At 44.9% G+C, this 19,364-nt stretch overlaps 2 protein-coding genes and 1 long non-coding RNA gene across 13 annotated transcripts in view; 1 reads left to right on the top strand and 2 right to left on the bottom strand.

Moving 5' to 3' along the window:
- LOC139102738 (uncharacterized) overlaps positions 1-19,364 on the bottom strand; it is a 365,092-nt gene that overhangs the window by 255,649 nt on the left and 90,079 nt on the right. The gene's annotated exons all lie outside the window — the stretch shown is intronic.
- On the bottom strand, positions 67-1,049 carry Mrps24 (mitochondrial ribosomal protein S24). Its single transcript, XM_070656856.1, has 3 exons — positions 863-1,049; positions 518-701; positions 67-432 (listed from the first exon to the last, which is right to left on the bottom strand). Exons 1-3 carry the CDS (start codon positions 887-889, stop codon positions 143-145), a joined length of 501 nt encoding a protein of 166 aa, XP_070512957.1. The 5' UTR covers positions 890-1,049; the 3' UTR covers positions 67-142.
- The window catches only part of Tsp26a (Tetraspanin 26A), a 90,197-nt gene continuing 73,755 nt past the window's right edge, over positions 2,923-19,364 (top strand). For all 3 annotated transcript variants that reach the window (XM_070656843.1, XM_070656845.1, XM_070656846.1), the window contains exon 1: positions 2,923-3,515. In XM_070656843.1, the coding sequence (XP_070512944.1) occupies positions 3,426-3,515 (90 nt within the window). In that variant the 5' untranslated portion in view covers positions 2,923-3,425. The remainder of the gene's footprint in view (positions 3,516-19,364) is intronic.

Below are 19,364 nucleotides of genomic sequence, written 5' to 3'. Positions count from 1 at the left end.
AAATAAAAACAAAGAGACTTCTGTAATACCCCCGCCGTACCTTTGCAAGTAAAACGAGCCACAACATTAATTAAAATAAGAATTTATTTAACAGTAACACAAAGAAGATCTACTTTATTATCTTTATACAACACATTGGCTTTTATATATACTTAAATATTACTTCCTTTTTATCATCAATCGTGACTAGCTCCACTTTAACAGGACATTGCAACCAATAACTCAGGAGTTCTTCAGTGTAGCCGGTCAAGAAATAAATTTTATAAGGCACGATAGTACGAGTGATAATTCCAGCTATCCTAATAATGTTGTGTTGCCGTTTAATAATGACTTCGCTCGCGAATAAGTTGTGCCAGGTCCCTTTCATAAACTGTCGAATAAACATATCTTCCACAGCTGTCTCTGATGGCCTATTACCATCTTTTATATTTGCTAAAACGATCAATGCACTTGTTAAAATTACTAGAGACCAAACTCTCGTTTCTTATTAAAAAAAAAAAAAAAACGATTAGCTTACACGTGTTCCAGGCGTTCCAGGATTTTCTGTGAGCGAGATAATGAGGCGGATTTGCCATTTCGTAAGTCAGTGGCTTGTCTTTGTTGATCGTAATTTTATAACGTCCAGATTGTACTCTGGCGAGCACTGTGCTCGTGTGCAAACACCTTTGCATACACATTTGTTGCTGCACGACTGGTAATACCTAAAGAACAACGCAACGTAACTGTCGTTACTAAACCGCCTTCCTAATTTCTTTACAGCCTGACAATTATACCAATAAAGAGTTCAAAAAGAGGTTAGGATTCGATTGCAATACAAACATCCGTCGAGTTAATCGATTACAACCTGTAGCAGCAGACTTACATTTCTCATAAGCTCCAATAAAACCATCTTGTCATATAATTCTGAAGTACAACTTTCAATCAATCTGTTACGAGACGATCTACCTTCCTCCGATGGATGGGCAATACAACAAAGAGCTAAAGCTCCTTGCAACTGAACAGAACTGAACCAGCTGCACTAGTTCAGAGTCTATCTCACTCCTTGTCGTATTCATAGAGGAAGATAAAGATAACTTCTCAACTAGTGCAGACTGTAGCCGAGAAATAATCGAGAGCAGTAGATACAATTAATCCTTCGAGATTGATAAATAACTATATAGCGACTTGCGATAACAATTGCGACTGTATGATTAAAAAAAAAATTTTTTTTTTAATTAATCTCGTGAAACTATAAAGTCCTAAATTTACAAAACATATTTTTCGCGCGTTATATTTCACAATTGTTTACTTAATTTAATATTTAAAAAATTTAATTTTAATTTAATTGAATATATAAAAAGATTAAATACATATTTGTTCAACAAACACACATTCTATTTCACGTAACAATTTTTTACTTATTATTTGTTATCATCAGAAAGAAAGAAATTATTTTAATTAAATTATGTATATATATTTGTATAACAAATACGCAAGTTGTTCAATATGGTTAATTGCGATCGTTAAATGCCGAAGATATCGTTGACTTTAATAACTGCACTTATTTCGTGTTGACTCGGGTAAGATAGAACGACATAAGTTAATTCATCATCATTAACATAGGGCGATCGCTCCGATAAAGCCGCTCACGTAATGTCCTAAGGACGAGCTGTCACGCTACCGTACGTGAACGTAAAACGAAACTGTATCATGAAACTTCACGGTGCTACATATTTAGACGTGTATCCGGCGAGTAAATAAAAAAAAAAAAAAAGTAATCCGAAGTACAGCGTAATGCAGGAGCACGTAAAACAGAAACTTGACTAAGGAAAACAAATACCTTGAAAGACACGAGAAGTCGTAATAAATCGATAAGAGGAAGAAGTGTACGTATATAAAAATGTACGTACGTGGGGCAAAGGAGATTTTCATGTAGTCTCGATCGAGATCATTAGCGAGAAGGTCCATATTATACGGAGATTATAAAAATAGCGCGCGAGGTACGAAATCGTGAAAGAGATGCACGCGCAAAAGGACATTAATGAAGATCTTAAAGGACATCAAACGATAAAGAGAGCGGAAGAGATGTAGAAAAAGAAGGACGAACGACGAGGGGGTGGGCGAAGGGGTAAGAGAGGTGGAAGAAAAACGAGCAAAGATGCAGTCGAGAGAAAGGTGAAGTGAGAAGGGGGCAGAAGGCCACCGAGATAGAAAAGATGAGAGGGAACGCGAAGGAGATAATAGGATTGGATCCTTCTTCTTCTCTTGTATCTCGAAAAACATATTATTGATCATGCCGGTGTTTTTTCCTTAAAATCTTAATACCGTTTTATCTTGAATTATAAATTCGAAATCAACACGTTCGCGACTTACATGGAGCAAGAGAAGTATCGTAAAATATTAAAATTTCGCGAGGCGACGTGAGCTGTAATATATTTTTTAATTTTAAAGAAATTATCGAGAGCGAGTGCACATTATCCTCCTAAGCTCAATTAATTATTTTATTTTCGATTTTTAAAATAATAAAATAGAATAGCGAAATAACATTGGTATTATAATTATTTTTTATTTATTAATTTTTTTTTTTTTTTTTTTTAGTGTCTTTTAATAACATTGACGCTATGATATTTGCGAAGCAAAGTAACCTTCTCGCATACTTTTTTCGTGAATATCTAGTGTCGGCCCTGAGAAAGGGAGCAATGTATAGAGGGGAATAAACTCGGGTGGAAGGTGGGTGGGAAACCAAGTGGGGATCAACCGCGCGGAGGAGAGTCACGAGAGCGAAAAGGAGAGAGTGAGAGGTATTGACCAAGTCGTTGGCAAGTGGAAGCGCGAGATGTTGGAGCGACGGAGGAGAGGTGCATATCTGAAAAGAGGGGGATGGCGCACACGAGGGTGGAGGAGCGCGCAATGTTCAGCGCGGGGACAGGCGATGGTCACGACTTGCTGGCAGTCTCGTTGATCCGGCTGCGAGCAGTGCGCGCCGTGACGTGACAATGGCGGTAGTTGTAATTGCGGTACGGTGTAACGCTATGATCAGCTGATCAACCGAGCCCGAGAGAAAAGGGTCGCGAGGGTAGCGAGGGAGAAGATCGAGATCGTGAGGGAAAAATCGCGCGCGCCGGGCGTTCTTTAAAAAAAAAAAAAAAAAAAAAAAAAAAAGGGGCGACCGATAGAGAGAAAACGGGCGAAAAATAGTTTGCCCCATCGACAAACCGTCTCGCTTTCAGTCATGTCGTTGTTCTCGTGATCGGGCTGGAAGGTGGTGTGCTCCGCGCTTTTTCCCCCCTGGTTGCATGTGAATTACGCGACGTGCCACCCCCCGGCGCTTTCCCCGCTTTCACCCTCGTCCGTTGCCACGCGTGCACATCCGCTCGGTGTGTTGTGTCTCTGTGCGGCACGTATGCGTGGGATTCGCACGACCGGTAGATAAATGTCTCTCAGTCATGCCCGCCGTGCGGAAGTACCGAAGGGATACCAGCGAGGTGAGCTGCTGCCTCAAGTACGTGATCTTTGGATTTAACGTCATGTTTTGGGTAAGTACCTACCGCGCGAGGAGCCGCGACAATTTCAATTCAGCGACAGTAAAGACCCCATCGATTTCTGAAATCGATCGACCGGAAAGAAAATCTTGCGACCCTCGTCGCTCTCGAACAACAAATTAGAACTTTACCTGCAGCTTCATCAGCTATTAAACACTTGGCCGAGCAAACTTTCAGTCTGAGCCCCGAAGAGATCCCCGATCGTTATTTCCAGATGGATCTTTCGAACTTACTCCGAGGTCGCCTGCAAGATCGGAACGCTACCGTTCAAACAAATCCCCCGAACCGACCCTCGCGTATTATCCTCCGCTAAATCACGCTCCGATGAAATTTAAAACAGCATTAACGCAGGCTCGAAAGAACTCGCGATACGTTTCGAACACCCATCGCCCGAGAAGTTTTCGAACGTTAATTCTAAAAGAGCCCTAGCTTAAATTAAAGGAAACGGCCCAGAGCTAGAGGCGAGCTTTGATAACTGTAAGCAGTTCAGCAAACGGAGTTCTATAATGGAGTTCCTTTTAATTTATACAAGCCCCCGTGCTTTACAAAGTCATTATTAATTTTCCGCGTTTGTGTGAAGAGTGTAACGTGAGCGTGGCGGCGTTTCCAAGGTGGAGTAAAATTCGCGTTGCCTTACGGTCGCCTCTGTTTGCATCGCGATGAGAGCTTATTGTCGCGCCGCGTGCGACTCCTGTTTTCGTTTTTTCGCGTCCAAATAAAATGCGTTTGTTTAAGCTGCGAGTGCGCGAACAAGAATAAAAACGCTTCGACGGCTAATTACAGCATAATTATGCATCGAGGACGAAATCCCCAAGTGAAATGCTTGTCGCTCCGTTTTTCAATCCACCGTGCGCCCCGAGTCTCTTATCTTAATCATGTTAAATGGGAAAGTTATTGACGCGCGAAGCACTCGTTCAGTTTCCCCATCCCCGCACGAGAATCTTTCCCTTTTCACAATGGAATCTCGCCGGCAGAACGCGATTACGTCTATCATGTCGGCGGAAGAGTTCTCTAAAACGTCGCTCGGAGTTAGAGGGATATCAATTATCGTGTCTTATAATCAAGGTCCTTGTTTGTCGCTAACAACGGATAACTGAGAAAGGTAAATGTAAGCTCAATCATTTAGCATTCAGGCAGCCACCGCGTCTCCGATGCGGAGACGCATAAAGATTAAATTTGCTTTCCAGCGGGATTTAAAAAAATCATAAGAATCGATCGGCTACGGTTTGCTCCATCGACACGAGCGAAGGGAAAAATTAGCAAAATAAATCTTTTTATAACAGATCTAATTTAATTTAATTATATCCCTAGCGGCGAGTTTAAATTAAATATAATTAGAGCAGCTAAATTTTAATTAGTGCCCGCTAATTTATTTCTGATCGCAATAATTTTGGCTTCTCGCGAAAAGACCGGTTTGGTTCTTCGGGCCTGAAATAATCTCACGCCGGATTTAAAATATAAATTCATAAACATGTTTAGCCGATCGGCGTCGAGCGCGAAACGTGAATTACCGGGCGACTCGGAATTCGAATTTATCGCGAAGCTTTTGAAGGCTACGGCGAGCGATGGCTTCGAAAGAGATCGATTCCCTTCGACGGTGATAAACATGTGCGTCGGGGAGATTTGCGGGTCCGTGATGTTGCACTTTTGCCGGGGAAAACGCCGCGAATGACCCGCAATGCAGCTCGCCGAGGTGTCCCAATTGCAAGGACCGCGACGGCGCTGCGCAGTGGTGCACGTGTGCGTTACGGTTCGCACATTTTTCCAACGAGCGCAGTATACATTAATTACAAAACATATAAGGAAAATTCGCCTCGTTTCAACGAAGACAAAACGGAGAAAAAAAAAGAAAGAGAAAAAAAAAGAAAAATACCTTTTTTCCTGCGATCTTAATCGAGATCTGCCTCTAACGCGCGCCTGATTTGTTCATTTACATTAAAATCGAAATAACAGCGCGTGAATAGCAACTTGTAAAAAAAAAAAAAAAATAGCACACGAGGTAACGCGACGCCCATCTGCTTAAAGGGGATGACACGAGTCGGCCTTTCAACGGATTCAAGATTTCGTTCGCGACTCGCGATCGCGTTCCTTCTGATTTAGCCTTCGCTTGATCGAGCAATTGTCACTCCCGTCGATTAACAACGCGCGCGACAGATCAACAACGTTGTCGCGTCACGTCAAATTCCCCTCGTTTACAAATCGCAATTTCATTTCGGGACGCGCGAACGTTACCACGCCTGCAAATTGATTTACGTCCCGTAAAATAGGCGAGCCTTGAGCCCGTCACTTGGATTTGCGAGCGAATCTCGCTTCTCGGCGAGACTTGCGTAAGCTTCAAGCGCCGTCGCCGCGTCGGCGAGACGCGGGATTTAAAGTTCTCGGTACAAACTCCGATTTATCATTAACGTGGAAATGTCAATAACGCCGCGGCTGGCAAAAGAGCGCATCTCGCGCAATTTTGCAGGTCGCATCGTCGTCAAACAGCTGTAAATATAATCGTTCCAGGGCTGACATCTCCGCGGCCGTTTTTTTTTTTTTCCTCCCTTCGATAAACGTTTATCGATTAACAGGGAATAATGGGGTTGGTTTGCGCCGACGAACAATGAAAAATACGCGCCCGGTCACGTCGAACCGACTGCATTCTCCTCGACTGGGTTAAAGTAACCGCGCGGTAATGAACTCCGGTGCGAGCTTATTTCACCGGGACGGATTAAAGGTGTTATTGATTTTCTCGTAGCCAGGCAGCGGGCTCGCTTCGGGGTTTTCGCGAAATGTAGCACTGGCCTAGTGATATGTGGAGAGTTCTCCCTGCCAGACACTCCGCGTAATTAAGTAGCGGTCGTGCCACGAAAGACCGCCCTCATCTCAGATCCATTTCGTGATTCACGAACGAAAAATATGAAAAATAATATTAATTACAACGTAGACCTTCATTTATCCTCATACGTGATGATATTTTAACGAGTGATGTATAAAAAGATTGCACCTAGTGTTACTAATGAGCAGCGGTTAATTAAAATTTATTTTTCCTTATTATTATTATTTTTCATTTCTTTACAAATTATTCGCTCAGGTTTTTTTTTTTTAATTTTATGTATACATATATAATATTGGTAATTAAATGTAGTGTTTATTCACGAGGAAAGTACTGCAATTAATGTGCAATCGTGTATTGAGCGACCGCGTGAAAATCCGCCAAATCGGTTGAATCTCGACTCGCTCTGAGCTAATAAAAGTTGCAACTTCGCGGAGTACAGTCTTGATATTCTTTCGGCAAAGTTGCAGACGTTCGCCGCGGTCCTAAGTTTTGTAGTTCGGAAGTCGCGGCGAGTTAACCCGGCAACTACCAGCGTTCCTCGTTGTCTATACTGGGTGAAATGTAAAAGGAGCAAGAAGAGAGAATAAAAGGGAGACGGGGAGGTAAAAAAAGAGCTAGACAGAGAGAAGACTGAGAGAAACCCCGCGCAACGTCGGGCCCGTAAAAATTTTTACGCGTCGCTGAAAAATAATAACGACCGTCGCGCAAATAATTTCATCGCGGAGTTCCTCCGCCGCGACGGGCGGAATGGTTTTTCTCGCGCGAGCGGAAACCCGAGCCGCGCCGCTCCGTTCGTAAAGTTGGCGCGCGGAAAATGAAATACCGCACGAAGCATTTATGACTTGTCGGACGAGCACGCCTCCGAGATCGTCGTTCACAATCCCGTAACAAACTCGTAACGCAATTTTCCACGCGCTCACCCCTTTTCGAAGCTCCGATGCGCGGGAGGAAAAAAAAAAAAAAAAGTAGGACGTTCCTTTCGCATCCTTCTCGCGATTTAGAGCGCGTTTATCGACCAACGTTCTCGTTCTGAATACTATCTGCATCTCCGATTGGTACCTAATACCGTCGTGATATCATATTGATGTAGTCATTGCCCTTATCGTGCTTGTACAGCTGGTCCAAGTACAGTTTCACTGCAGTTTGCTTGAATTAACGACGGCCACTTCATTAGCTAGTTTTAGCATTCGTTTCCGAGAGAAAAACGCAACGAAAAAGCAAATATTCCATTATTTGTTCCCCGCAGCTTCCTCATAAAATGAAAGTAAACCTCACGAGCGACGCGTTATTGAAATATACGTCCTATATACTTATCGTTCTAATTAAAAAAAAATTTTTTCCAACGTTGAGCTAAATGAGATTTGCAATTTAAAAGCAAATACTGCAAGAAATACGATCTCTTTTAAATCTCTCGGTCAAGAATATGTTAATCAACCTACGTCTCGGTCTCGGCGGATTATTTTTCGAATTCGAGTTGATAAAAAAATTTGCTAAAATAAGAGAAAGAAAAAAATCGAAGGTAACGATTCCGTAGGCGAGTTTTATCGGTCGACGGCGGACCCCGTTTCAGTGAAAACGTCCGAACCTCGGGCAGAAAGCCTCGTTCTCATATCCGACTGAAAAGGAATCCAGCCACGGGATCGGGCATATTTCACGAGCCGAATCCGTTCACCGCGCTTTCTGCATGGCTGCCCTCGAACAGATGATTGGCCTTGCCGGCTGACGATGACTCCAAGCCGGGCACTCTCCCCGCTTTTACACGTCACTCCCGTGCATGTGAACGGCCGCGAACGTGCGTGTGCCGCGTTGATTCCCCAGGTGCCCAGCCAATACTGCTCTTCGCGAAAACGTCAGTCTATCCATATCACATATTTTCGACTCGAAAAAGACTTGCACGCAATACTGCCTTTTTTTTCCCCCTCCCTTGCCTTCCTACATTTTTTAATTTTATTATACTTTTTAATTTTATTTAAGAGAAAATTGAATTAAATTCTTAATTATGTTTATTCGGAAACGTTGTAACGCAGCAGTATGAGTACGCGGCGAAATAAGGGCGCGCTCTTAATCTCGAGAACCTCACGTTATCTTACGCGGAGCGACTTCGAAGTAAGTAAACTTATTCCGCCTAGCTATTTGTATGTACAAGATTCTATTTGAATGAACTCATTCATACTCGTTTCTTTAGTCCGATATCTTTTAACGCGAGTTCACGAGTCGCGTAGATTTCCTTTACAAGCGTAACTTCCTGCGGGCTTACGTTTTTCCAACTTCCGCCACGCGGGGCCCAGGGAAAAAAAATGCCGATTTTATTTTCACGAAAGAATTTTAAGTTCCACGGTTCTACGCGGCGATACATTTTTACCTCGCCAAGAGGTCTCTCAACGTAATCTCGCCGAGAGAGCTCCGTAGATCCGTCCCTGCCAACTTCCTCTCTTCACCCGCGGCCCTCGCCGCCGCTCCGTATCGCCGTCGGCGGCGTTTGAGGAATCTCATTACAAAAGTTGCCCGTACAACCGGTTTCTAACCAGTGCAACCGGCCACCATGCCACGGAGATGCGCGGAGGGATTCTGGACGCGACTCCTCATTCGATACGTCCTTTACCTGCCAGGACGCACGAACTTCCGGTAAGGGCGAGAGGGTGGCGAAGAACGCGCACGTAGAGTTTCCGCGGGGATTCATTTCGAGCGACGACGACGACGACGGCACGATTAAAGCGACGCTGCCCCGCCGATCCGCCCCGGGGCGATTCGCGGTCGAGAGTGACAATGTGGGACAGTTTCAACCCATTTCGTGGCGATTTACGCCAATTTTTCACCGCGATTTCTCTCCGCCCTTGTCGACGCAGTTCCAACAAAATCCGATTCACGAGACACAGCTGGGTCTTCGTTTACGTCAAAGCGAAACTTTCACGACTTGTTGAACGTATCGATAAAACCGGGTATTCTAATTGTCGAATAATTATTAAGACAGACGTTCTTTTTTTTTTTTTTAAATATAGATTTTGAAAGAAAAAAAAAATATGCAGATAAAGCAAATTTTTATAATTTTCTGATAGTGTACACCACGTCTGTAACGTAATTGGAGGCTCGCGGAAGATCACGCTACCGTGAACACGTCGTCGTCGAAGCAGTTTCGACTCCGCGGACTAAGGCGACCCGAACAGAACCGCGGCGCATACTCCCGCGTCCGTCGTGGTTCTGTACAAAATTCACCGGAGAATAGAATTTTGAGATAACTTCTTTCCTCGATATTTCTCAGCTCGTTGCGCCGCGTGTGCAGCCGCGGGAGCGGAAGTCGTCTCGTTATCCGCGACGTAGACTGTATTAACCCGACAAACAACGTTACGGAGAATTCTCTTTACGAATAAAATACGAGACTCGCGCGGCTTCAAAGTCGTTATTAAAATAGAAAAAAAAAAAAAAAAGTATAGAGGCACTTTAGGTTTTGTGCTCGTTATGTAATATTTCGAGATAACTATTCGATCCGCGTATGTATGTGTATATGATTTGTAAGGCATGCATTTGAATACCGTTACAATTATCAATAATTCAATTTTGCATTTTAGAATTAATTGAGCCAAATTGAATCTCCATTTAATACAGTAAACAAATTAAATTATTGTTTTACCGCACGTTTATCAACAACAAGAAGCGCAAATCTATTCATCCCAGCGTTAACAATTGACAGAAACTTGCACGTCTGATAAATTAATTACGAGCACGCTTAATTGAATCAATTGATAAAGAATTTCTACGGTGTACTATAGAGCGTAGTTAAGGTAACAGAAATAAGCAGAGAATTAAAAAAAAAATGCTTTCACAAGGCGATCAATATGCCGCGGCAACTAATTATCGTACTTGATAATATCAGAATCTTATATCGCACGTCGATTGCAAATAGCCGGATGGTCTCGAAAATTTTTATCAACGCGATCGTTAAGAAGTCGCGACGGCGTTTCGAAAGACAAAAGGCGAATTTCGGGTATTTGGAGCGAACGAGCGGCCGCTGACGTCAACGTGCGACCAAGAAGTCTTCTGGGAGACAGCGGGGAGCGAGATAATAGCATTCTAAGGGATGCCGCGCGGTGGCTGCGTCGAAACGGAATGTCGCAGTGGTGGTGCTCGCGTATTCTGTCGGAATCGCGAACATCAAAGGCCACACCAGTCGCGGCACAAAGGTGCACATACGACCGCATCGCGGTATCCGGAATAGTTCGTAACACGGACCGAATGCAAAGCGACCCCGTCGTCTTCCATCCCTTTCTCCCTTTCTCTCTATCTCTATCTTTCTTTCTGTCTCTCTCTCTCTCTCTCTCTTTCTCTCTCTCTCTCTCTCTCTCTCTTTCGTCCCGTCGCGGAATTATGTTAATGTCAGGTAAAGATGGCCTCAAAGCAAGAGTTGGCGAAAACGGTGGGATGCAATCGAGTTGCTTTCATCCCGGCCCGATAAAATTGTATCATGTCTACAAAGGAAGATTACAAGAATATACGCAAAGGTATCGAATCGGTTTACACGGTTGAGAGCTCGATGCAACGTTAATCGATTCGTCCAACTACTTTGACGAATTAACCAAAGTGCATAACTTTAATCAGCTGGCCAAGCCGGGTAATAGCTCGTGAGGTACCTAATTGCATAACGTCCATCCGCTTTAAAAATTAATCTTACATGCAAGTGATAGAAGCAGGCCGCGAAGACAGGGTAACAGAAAAATTCGAAAAACCACTGCGCAACGATTACCCGCCCTTTGATGCACTTCGATAAAGAATGCGGCGAAGCTGCAAGTCTGTAAAATGCGGAAAAGTGGAAGAACCGACGGAAGAAAAGAGGATGCTTAACAAGCAGCCACTCGGGGAACAATTTTAAGAATTAAACTTCTCGCCAAGACTCCAGACCCCCGCACTTCTCCGAAAGGAGAAAAAAAAAAAAGAAAAAAAAGAAGAAGAGAGTAAGGCTCTTTGTAATCTTACCTCACCGGTGTAACGCGGACGGCGAATTACATCGCCGACGCCGAGATTATTAAAACGAATTCCCAGATTTTAACTTCACCAAGGCTCGCGGGCCGAAGGGTGGGGTGGCCCACCCCCGTTACTTCCGAAGTCCGATGAGAACTTTAACAGGTGGGCAATACGCGCGGCACCGTCGGCTTTTACGCGAGCACTACCTTCTCATAAACAGCTCGACTTTTAAAGGCGCGCAACGAGTAAGCGGGTAATTAGTTGCTAATTGAACAGCATCGCGCGATTGAGCGCACAGCCGTACATAAAAAATGCCGCCTGCCCTGGAAAGCGGCGGAGCTTTTCCAGGGTGAACGCCAATAAGCCGGCTCCGACTAAGCGGCCGTCGGGCATTTAGACTCGCTTCCACGTCCGAATGTCCTAATGCGTTACGCGACGAATTGAATCTCCGTGCGCTGAAATAATAAAAAGATGCTCGAGGAAAGAAATGTGCTTCGAGCGAAAACAATGTTCGGCGGACGCCACGCGACCTGAATTCGCCGTCGATGAAATCGTAGCGGAACCGACGTTAAAAGCTTTCAATTACCAACGACTAACTGCACCAGCGGACTTTATTCCGATCGTTACGCCGATTACGCCGGACGATAATACTTTTTATCATACGCGAGCGAGCGCGCACAGCCTCGACCGTGCGGTGTAATTTGGCGAAAGCATAAACGCCGCGTTAATGGCGCGCATGGTGGTTTATCGCGGTGTGTATTCCGAGGCTACTCGACGGTAGCTCGTAAAAGTACCTCCCCCTCCTCCCAACTGACAACGACGTACCTGCCCTTCGGAAACACGTACAAATGCAATTTCTGTTCGCAGAGATGCGCGCCCACGTGCGATTTGCATTCTTTTTATTGCTGTCCGGCTGGCCGCAGATTCTTTTTCCTGTCTCCTCGTCGTTCGCGAGAATCTCGTCCCAACCGGATTTCGCCGTGCAACTTTCGGTTCCCGACTAAAATATCGATGACTCGATTCGGCTCGATTGCCGCGATCGTGTAACGTCCGCGCGACTCCACGAAACCCTCGCGACGTCGAAGAGATTTCGTGATTCATCGTCCCGCAGCCTCGCGGCGCATCGAAATAAACGGCGAGAAACGGCGCGGACCTCGCTTGATATTCTCCCACGTCCTTCGCATATATCATCGACGCCCATCGCGCGAGATAATGAGCGCCGCTAATTAACTACGCAAATAAAGGCCGCGCACGTCGGTGTACGCGAACGGGGCCCGTGACGCGATTCAAATGAGCGTTACATCGAGACAAGGAATAACACCGATTCGCTTTCTAATTATTACGTAACGCGATATTAGAAGCTTAGCGTGGTTGCGCGATAATGTCGCCGTCCGACATACGATATTCCCTTATCAAATTACGAAATCCACCGTCGCGCGGCAAGATTTTTTCTTTTTTTTTTTTTCAACCGTACTCGAATCGGAATAAAAAATAATCAAAAGCGCATTTGTTTTTCTCAGATGTTTTCTCTTTGATACGGAGCTAATAATTTTAATGACACGTGTACGACCAAACAGTAATTTAATAATGCGCGGTAATAAACGTAATTAACGTAGTTAGACCGAAACCAAACGCGAAATGCGCGTCGGCGGACTGTTGCGTTCCTTCTCGAAAGAGGAAGGAACCGTCTGCTTCCTGCGGCGGGTACCCGCGTTTTCATTCGATTTATCGTGGGGTGAGCGACGCCGCTCGATCATCACCGGCCCGGCCGGTCAATTTACGTCTTTATTAATGCCTTCCGGTTAAATAACGAGCCAAAACGACGCGCGCGTGAATTAACGGCGACGTCGCGGAAAGTATATCTCCACGCAGCATCCTGAAACATTTCGCGATAATTATTATCTGAGCGCTCCGGACTCGATAGCGCGCAAATTATTATATTCACGGTGAAGCGCGTACATTGTTTACATTGTTCCCGGTCGCGCAACTAATTACGGCAGGGTGACCATTAATTTCCAATCGACGCCGAGTGCCGTCACCGTCGAGAAATTAGCGGCGTCGCTAATTGATCACGCGGAGATGCGTTAATTATTAAACTGCATCGTTAATCACGGAGATTATTCGCGGCGTTGATATTATTTGCGAGAAAATGCAAATATATATTTTAGAATTTCTTTTTCCAGCGCGGTCTATCTCTGACAGTAATAATTAAAAAATAAAATAATTAAATAAATAAATAGATAAATAAAAAACGGTGTAAACAAAAAGAGAACGAGATCATTGGATCACGTTTACTTACGTAAATGAAAAATAGCAAATCTTAATGTGCAATAAAAATTATTTTTCCAACCCGTTTAATCGGCGCATGATGAATTGATGGGCGGCTGGGCGTGATTTACGCACCCGCACACGCGTGTCACGTAACCGCGCAATATTCTATTGAATCGCGACGAGTCGCGTCGAAGAGCCCGGGGCATTTCGGAATACGTTCTGTATTAACTCTCCTCATTAATATTCCCTGTAATTATTGCAGCAAATTATTGCCGCATAATATTGTCGCGAGGCGACCCGAAATTTCAATATCGAAATTCCGCGCGACGTAATGCACGGCGATCGCGTTAAACGCTGGTGTCCTCCCTTCCCCCCGCGAGGTGCTGCGAACAGACGAAAACCCACGGCTAAAATATCGAGCGTTATTTTACCAACGGCGTTACCTTGGCGAATAAGCGGGAGGTGGTGTTCGCGTGTCGCCCATTCGCCGTGCTATAGTGCATTGTTAACGCGCATCGAATACAGCGTTTCTCCAGGGCTCAAAAAGCCGCCCGGACTCTCCTCCGTCTCTTAGCTAAATTACCTCGTTCAGGCGACGGACGGTGGTTTCCGTCGCGCTCGTTTGTCTCACGACTGCGGATTAAGAGATTTTCGCACAAAATGCATCTTGTCGCAAGCGCCGCAATATAATTTATCCCCCGCACAGATACATTTCCCTTCGCCTTCCTCGCCATTGTATAATTGTTATCGCTGGGTGTGGGCGACGCGACAGATTTACATATGATTACTACACACGTATGAGCGGTAATAAATCATTTAATTAATCCAAAGGTAATCGCGAGTGCGGCCTGGAGGCTCCACCGAATGTAGGGGGGAAAAAAAGCCCCGACAGATGATGAACGTAATTCCAGCTCGCGTAAATTTATTTATTTATTTTTTCTACTTTTTTTCATAAATATATAAATATGGACGTGCGTTTCTTCGGTCTCGGTTCGTGCCGACTGCACTTCGTCTTTATTGCGGCGTGACGAGTGTTGACTGGACGGTAGAAAATCGCGCGTTCTTCTCTCGGACAGCTTTATTTGTTTGAAAACCGGCCTGTTGCGTTGCCACAACAGTTGCGTGCGGAGCACATAAGAGATACGGAGAGAGAGGGAGAGCGAGAGAGAGGAGGCGAGCGAGGGAGCGCGAAGAGTTCGACGACCTTCCTCGCTTTGTCGTGAGTCACACGGATGAATAAGTACAGTGACGTGAGTGCGTGCGTACGCACGCACGTCCGCGGGTCGGTGCGCGCGTGAAACGCACTCGGTCTTCCGGCCACCGGAAAATGTCATGAAGAGCATTATTACACCCGCGGTCCTGCCCGCCCGCCCCGCGCTCACGAACGCATCCTAAACGCATTTCCCACCGAGGTAATCCCTTTGTACTGATTACTTTGACGGAAGCCTTTGATCTGCGAGATGAACGGCGTGACGCAACGAACTTTGCGCGCGCCGTCGACAACGGCGACTGCGATGGCACAGGATGCTAATGCCCCGGTTATCACGCGCGAATGAAGCTGCAACGGTTTCAGCCGACGTGGATAACTGCAGTTACAGCATGCTGCCGTAAGAAGTGTTGCTCGATGCAACAGTATCGTTTAATTTTTTATTTTTAATTTTTTTTTTTTTTATTAATATAGTTGAGGAACTACGGTCGTTGTCTGCCGAAGTTGTTCTACATTTTACTTTACATTATCTAATACGTATACGTCGAAATGATATACTTTTTACCGATTTATTTCGGAACACTCAGTGTGTTTTTCCCGAACGAAACTTTCCAAGCCGAGCTCGCAGAACCGACTCGAGAAAAGCGACTTGTTTTTGCGGCGAAGCTCTCTCTCCTAATCCAGAGATGGCCGAGCTTTACGGATCGAGGGTTGCGTTTACTTTTATCTCACGGGCCGATCGATCGATTTCTATCCCTTCGCGAGGGTGGATGTTTTGTCATAGTCCCACCCCCTTCCCTTTCGAAAAAAAAAAAAATATCACGGTCTTACCGAGCGTGCTGTCGGGCTGAATTTATCTTGCTCCAAATTTCGGACATGTGTACACGTGTAATAACATAATGATACGCTCGACGTAAAGCTGCCAAGACCTGCTAAAACGCACGTTCTCGGGGCATCGTCATGCATTGGACATGCCCCCCAGACGTAAACTCCGGTCGAAAGATGTAATGGAATCTCATCGTTCTAGTCGCGACATAAAAGCGTACAGGCACTTTCGTGATCCACTCGAGGGCGAGGGCGAGAAAGGGGGCCGGCGAAAAGCGTAAAAAGGATAAATCGATACGCGGAATTACCATACTCTCAGGACGTTTACGTCTTGCGGTTCTTGTTCGCCAGTATCCGCTACACACTCGGTAATCCAATATTCATGAAAGCCGGATGTACGTTTTAGCCCCGATAATAAAACGACAGTAAAATATGGATGCCCGTCGTCGTCGATTCTTCCTCTCGACGTGGCGTGCCACCGTGGACTTTATTAATATATAACACGTCGTTACTTCTTAGCCGATTAGACATCCGATTCATGTGACGAAGCTCCGACGACGACGCACTGCGACGGACATCCGGGCGTCGATTTACAGTCAGTTGCGTTTGTTTGTTACGCGAAGGCCCGAGAGGAGCTTTTCGTTTTAATTATCAATCTTGTCTCTTACGTTACGCGGGGTTTGTCGCTTCGTATATCGTTTCTATCCCGCGTCGAAGCTCGGAAATAAAGGAGACGACGTGGGAGAGCAAATCCGTCAGAAGGGGGGAGATGATGATACTCGAACGCGACAACGATCCACGTATGGACAATGTGCCGTTTACTCGCGGCACTTCGCCCCTCGTTATTTCGCGCGCATTGAACGCGTAATTATATAGCCATTAGCTCGCGCAATCAATTATTACTCGACCATTAATTAACTTATGCAATTAATTATTTAATTACAGTCCGAGAAGAGCAAAGTTGGTATTGTTTCGTTCAAGCTCCGTGACCAGCTTTTAGAGCGTCGAAGCCAGTGGAATTTCTCGTCCCGCGTGTTTTGTGCACGCGTGATTATATTGCGCGTTACGCACAATGGCCGTTTCGGTCGACCTCATTGTTTTCTGGCACGTCACGCGTTAGTCCCGGACCCCTTAACACGAATTTCCCTTTATTCGCCATCCCGGCGCAACCCCCGCAAACGTTTTATCGATGGCGCGCAGGGCGATGCGATTATTTTCGAAAATAAAATTAATAAAAAAAAAAGCAGCAAACATATTTTGCAAAAGCATCGGAGTAATTAAAAAAAAAAAATCACGACATATTTGACGACAAACAGATATTATAATGAGTTGTTTAAATACCGTGCTGTTTCAGCAAACGCTGTTCCGCAGCGAGCAAATCGTGCATTTTCATCTGAATAGTTCAAACTGTTTTCCATGCACATATAAAATTGAAAAAGAATATTTTTCCAAATTACCTCTGCTCCATTAGCTTTCACAGACTTTTGAATTTTCCAACATATTCCCGGCCGTAAATAAAGCCGGTGCCCCTTCCTCCCTCTCCCCTCCCCCTTTTTTTTAAATCCCCTTTGCAAAATATACGCTGGATAAAGATTTTAAAAGCCATTGTCGGCATCGGGAAATATTTATAATTTCAGCGGAAAAAAGCGGGATATTTATGCGGAATGTTTCCGTTTCCGCGTGCACGTGATACTTATGCGAATGCAAGCCGTCTAGATAATCGAGCGTAAAGCTAATGGATGTTCCGATAATCGAACACTCAACTAATGGCCGTTCGAATAATCGAGATGCTATCATGTACCTACCACGTTAAAGTACTCCACATCCCGGTTCTACACTGATTTACTTAAACCATTGACTTCACCTACTATATCCGCGTGACGACCTACATACCGAAACGCAATAATTTCAAACACACGCATGCATTAATAATAGAGTAATGATAGCGAGGATTAAGCCCGAGGCCTTAATCTCAAGTCACGCGAGACGTTTCCTTAATACTTTGCATAGAAGTGACACATTAGAAACACGAATGAATATTCAAGGCTCCTGCAGGAATCGCAAATAAATTCTATTTATTACGAGACATACGGTTGGCGCAATATTTTTAATATCATTGTAATTTTAATTAATTTTATTCAACATTATAATATCAACTTTTGCTCGTTATATCTGCATCATTAATTATATGTATAATACGTGTATTTATATTAGCTGAATCTTAAATTTCCTCTTATAATTTAAGTGAATAAATATTTAAACCGATATTACAAAAAGATTGCGTTAAATACTTTTTTACATTATATACTTATATGTGCATATTCCGTTTTTTATTTTTTCGATCAGACGAATTTAAAGGAGTGTCGAAAAATATGTTAAATTATTATAGAGCATCACTTATACATCGCGCGTCGTCTCGAATAAGAACTTATTAAAGATACCTAACATCTCGAAGTGATATAATGATCGCTGCTGCATCAGCGGCTTCTCGGTTATCGCGAAACCTTCGCCTCGCGCGGAATGAAATTTCCTTCGCCCGCCTGACTTTTGCACGCCGGAAAATCACAAATGCATTCGGAAGGCCGCAACGCGCGGTTAAGGCCGGCTTAATTGCGTCCTCCGGAGATTTATCGCGAAAGTAGCATCTTCTGTGCGTACGGCACGAGCTTTTCGGAGCCCTCTTTCTCGCCGGTACGTGGTATGACTGCGAATTTCGCGTCTGGAAACGACGGGGCGTTGAAAGGCCCGACCCTTAACATCGTCAAGAGCCCGAGAGAGACGCCGCGCGCTCCTTTCGCATCATGTTACAACAGAGACTTTCTCATCGTTGAAAAACAAATATCAAGCTGTGTGCTTATAGAAAAATTTTTCTCATGAACGGCGTAATACCGTTCTCAGTTTGCGCTCGTGAAAATCAGCTGCGCAAATAATTCCAAAGTTCAATTTTTCGATGTAAAAATACAAAAGATGCCCGAGGAGGCGAGAATTCTCGGCGTTAGTGGAACGGATACCTCCCACGAGCGTTTCTCGTCAACGGGAAATGCGAGGAACAGTTAATTTCGCCGGAGGACGTGGGCGAGCTTTATCGGGACAAGGTGAATTTCGGAGGCAATAAGACACGCTTCTTCTGGCTCTCGAGATACTGATTGATTATTCCCTGTTGCGGGGATTAAGTGGGCGTCGTATCGCATGCCGACGAACGCGTCATTGGAAATACCGTCGTCACTTCGGTGGACCGCGCCGGCGGTGAGAAGGGACGATTATCGCCAACGAGAAATTGCCGCGTCGGATCGAAACCGTTTACACGAACCTCACGATGGTGTTTCCTCATTTCCCGCAAACGGAGATTGCGCGCGAAATTAAGCTGATCTCATACTTATGCAAAGTATACCAAAATTACGGCCGGCGAAACGCCGCGCGTTGCTCTTATCCCGGATCGCTCCGTATTTTGAAGATCGTCAAAATCGCGGATAAGCGTCATTTATTTCGAGCTAGCGCGGACTGCCGGGATTCTCAGGGCATACAGAATAATGGTCGGGGTACCTCGAATAATTTGCGCGTCGCGCATAATTCGTCGACGGTGAATATATAATACAGCGACGCGGTACATATTTCTCTCTCTTTCTCCTCTCTCGCTCTTTCAACGGAAGGAGGAGAAAAAGCAGAGAAGTAGTAGCGTACAACTTCTCAGGGGTGGCTGACACTCGAGAGATGCTCTATTTCTTGGCTCGGTTTTCTACGTCGACGAGCCTCGTTAAACTCCCAT

The sequence above is a fragment of the Cardiocondyla obscurior genome, linkage group LG05 (genome assembly GCF_019399895.1).
Source record: "Cardiocondyla obscurior isolate alpha-2009 linkage group LG05, Cobs3.1, whole genome shotgun sequence".
In the NCBI taxonomy this organism is placed as follows: Eukaryota; Metazoa; Arthropoda; class Insecta; order Hymenoptera; family Formicidae; genus Cardiocondyla; species Cardiocondyla obscurior.
Note: the sequence above shows the minus strand (reverse complement) of the source record. Positions and strands in the feature narration are given on the sequence as shown.

Bases quoted from the DNA above. Each gene is read 5' to 3' on its own strand.
- Mrps24 (XM_070656856.1), bottom strand. From the start codon at position 889: ATGGTTTTATTGGAGCTTATGAGAAAT. The intron at 702-862 runs GTAAGTCTGCTG...GTTGTTCTTTAG, and splicing joins TATTGGAGCTTATGAGAAAT to GTATTACCAGTCGTGCAGCA. The intron at 433-517 runs GTAAGCTAATCG...TGATCGTTTTAG, and splicing joins CTGGAACGCCTGGAACACGT to CAAATATAAAAGATGGTAAT.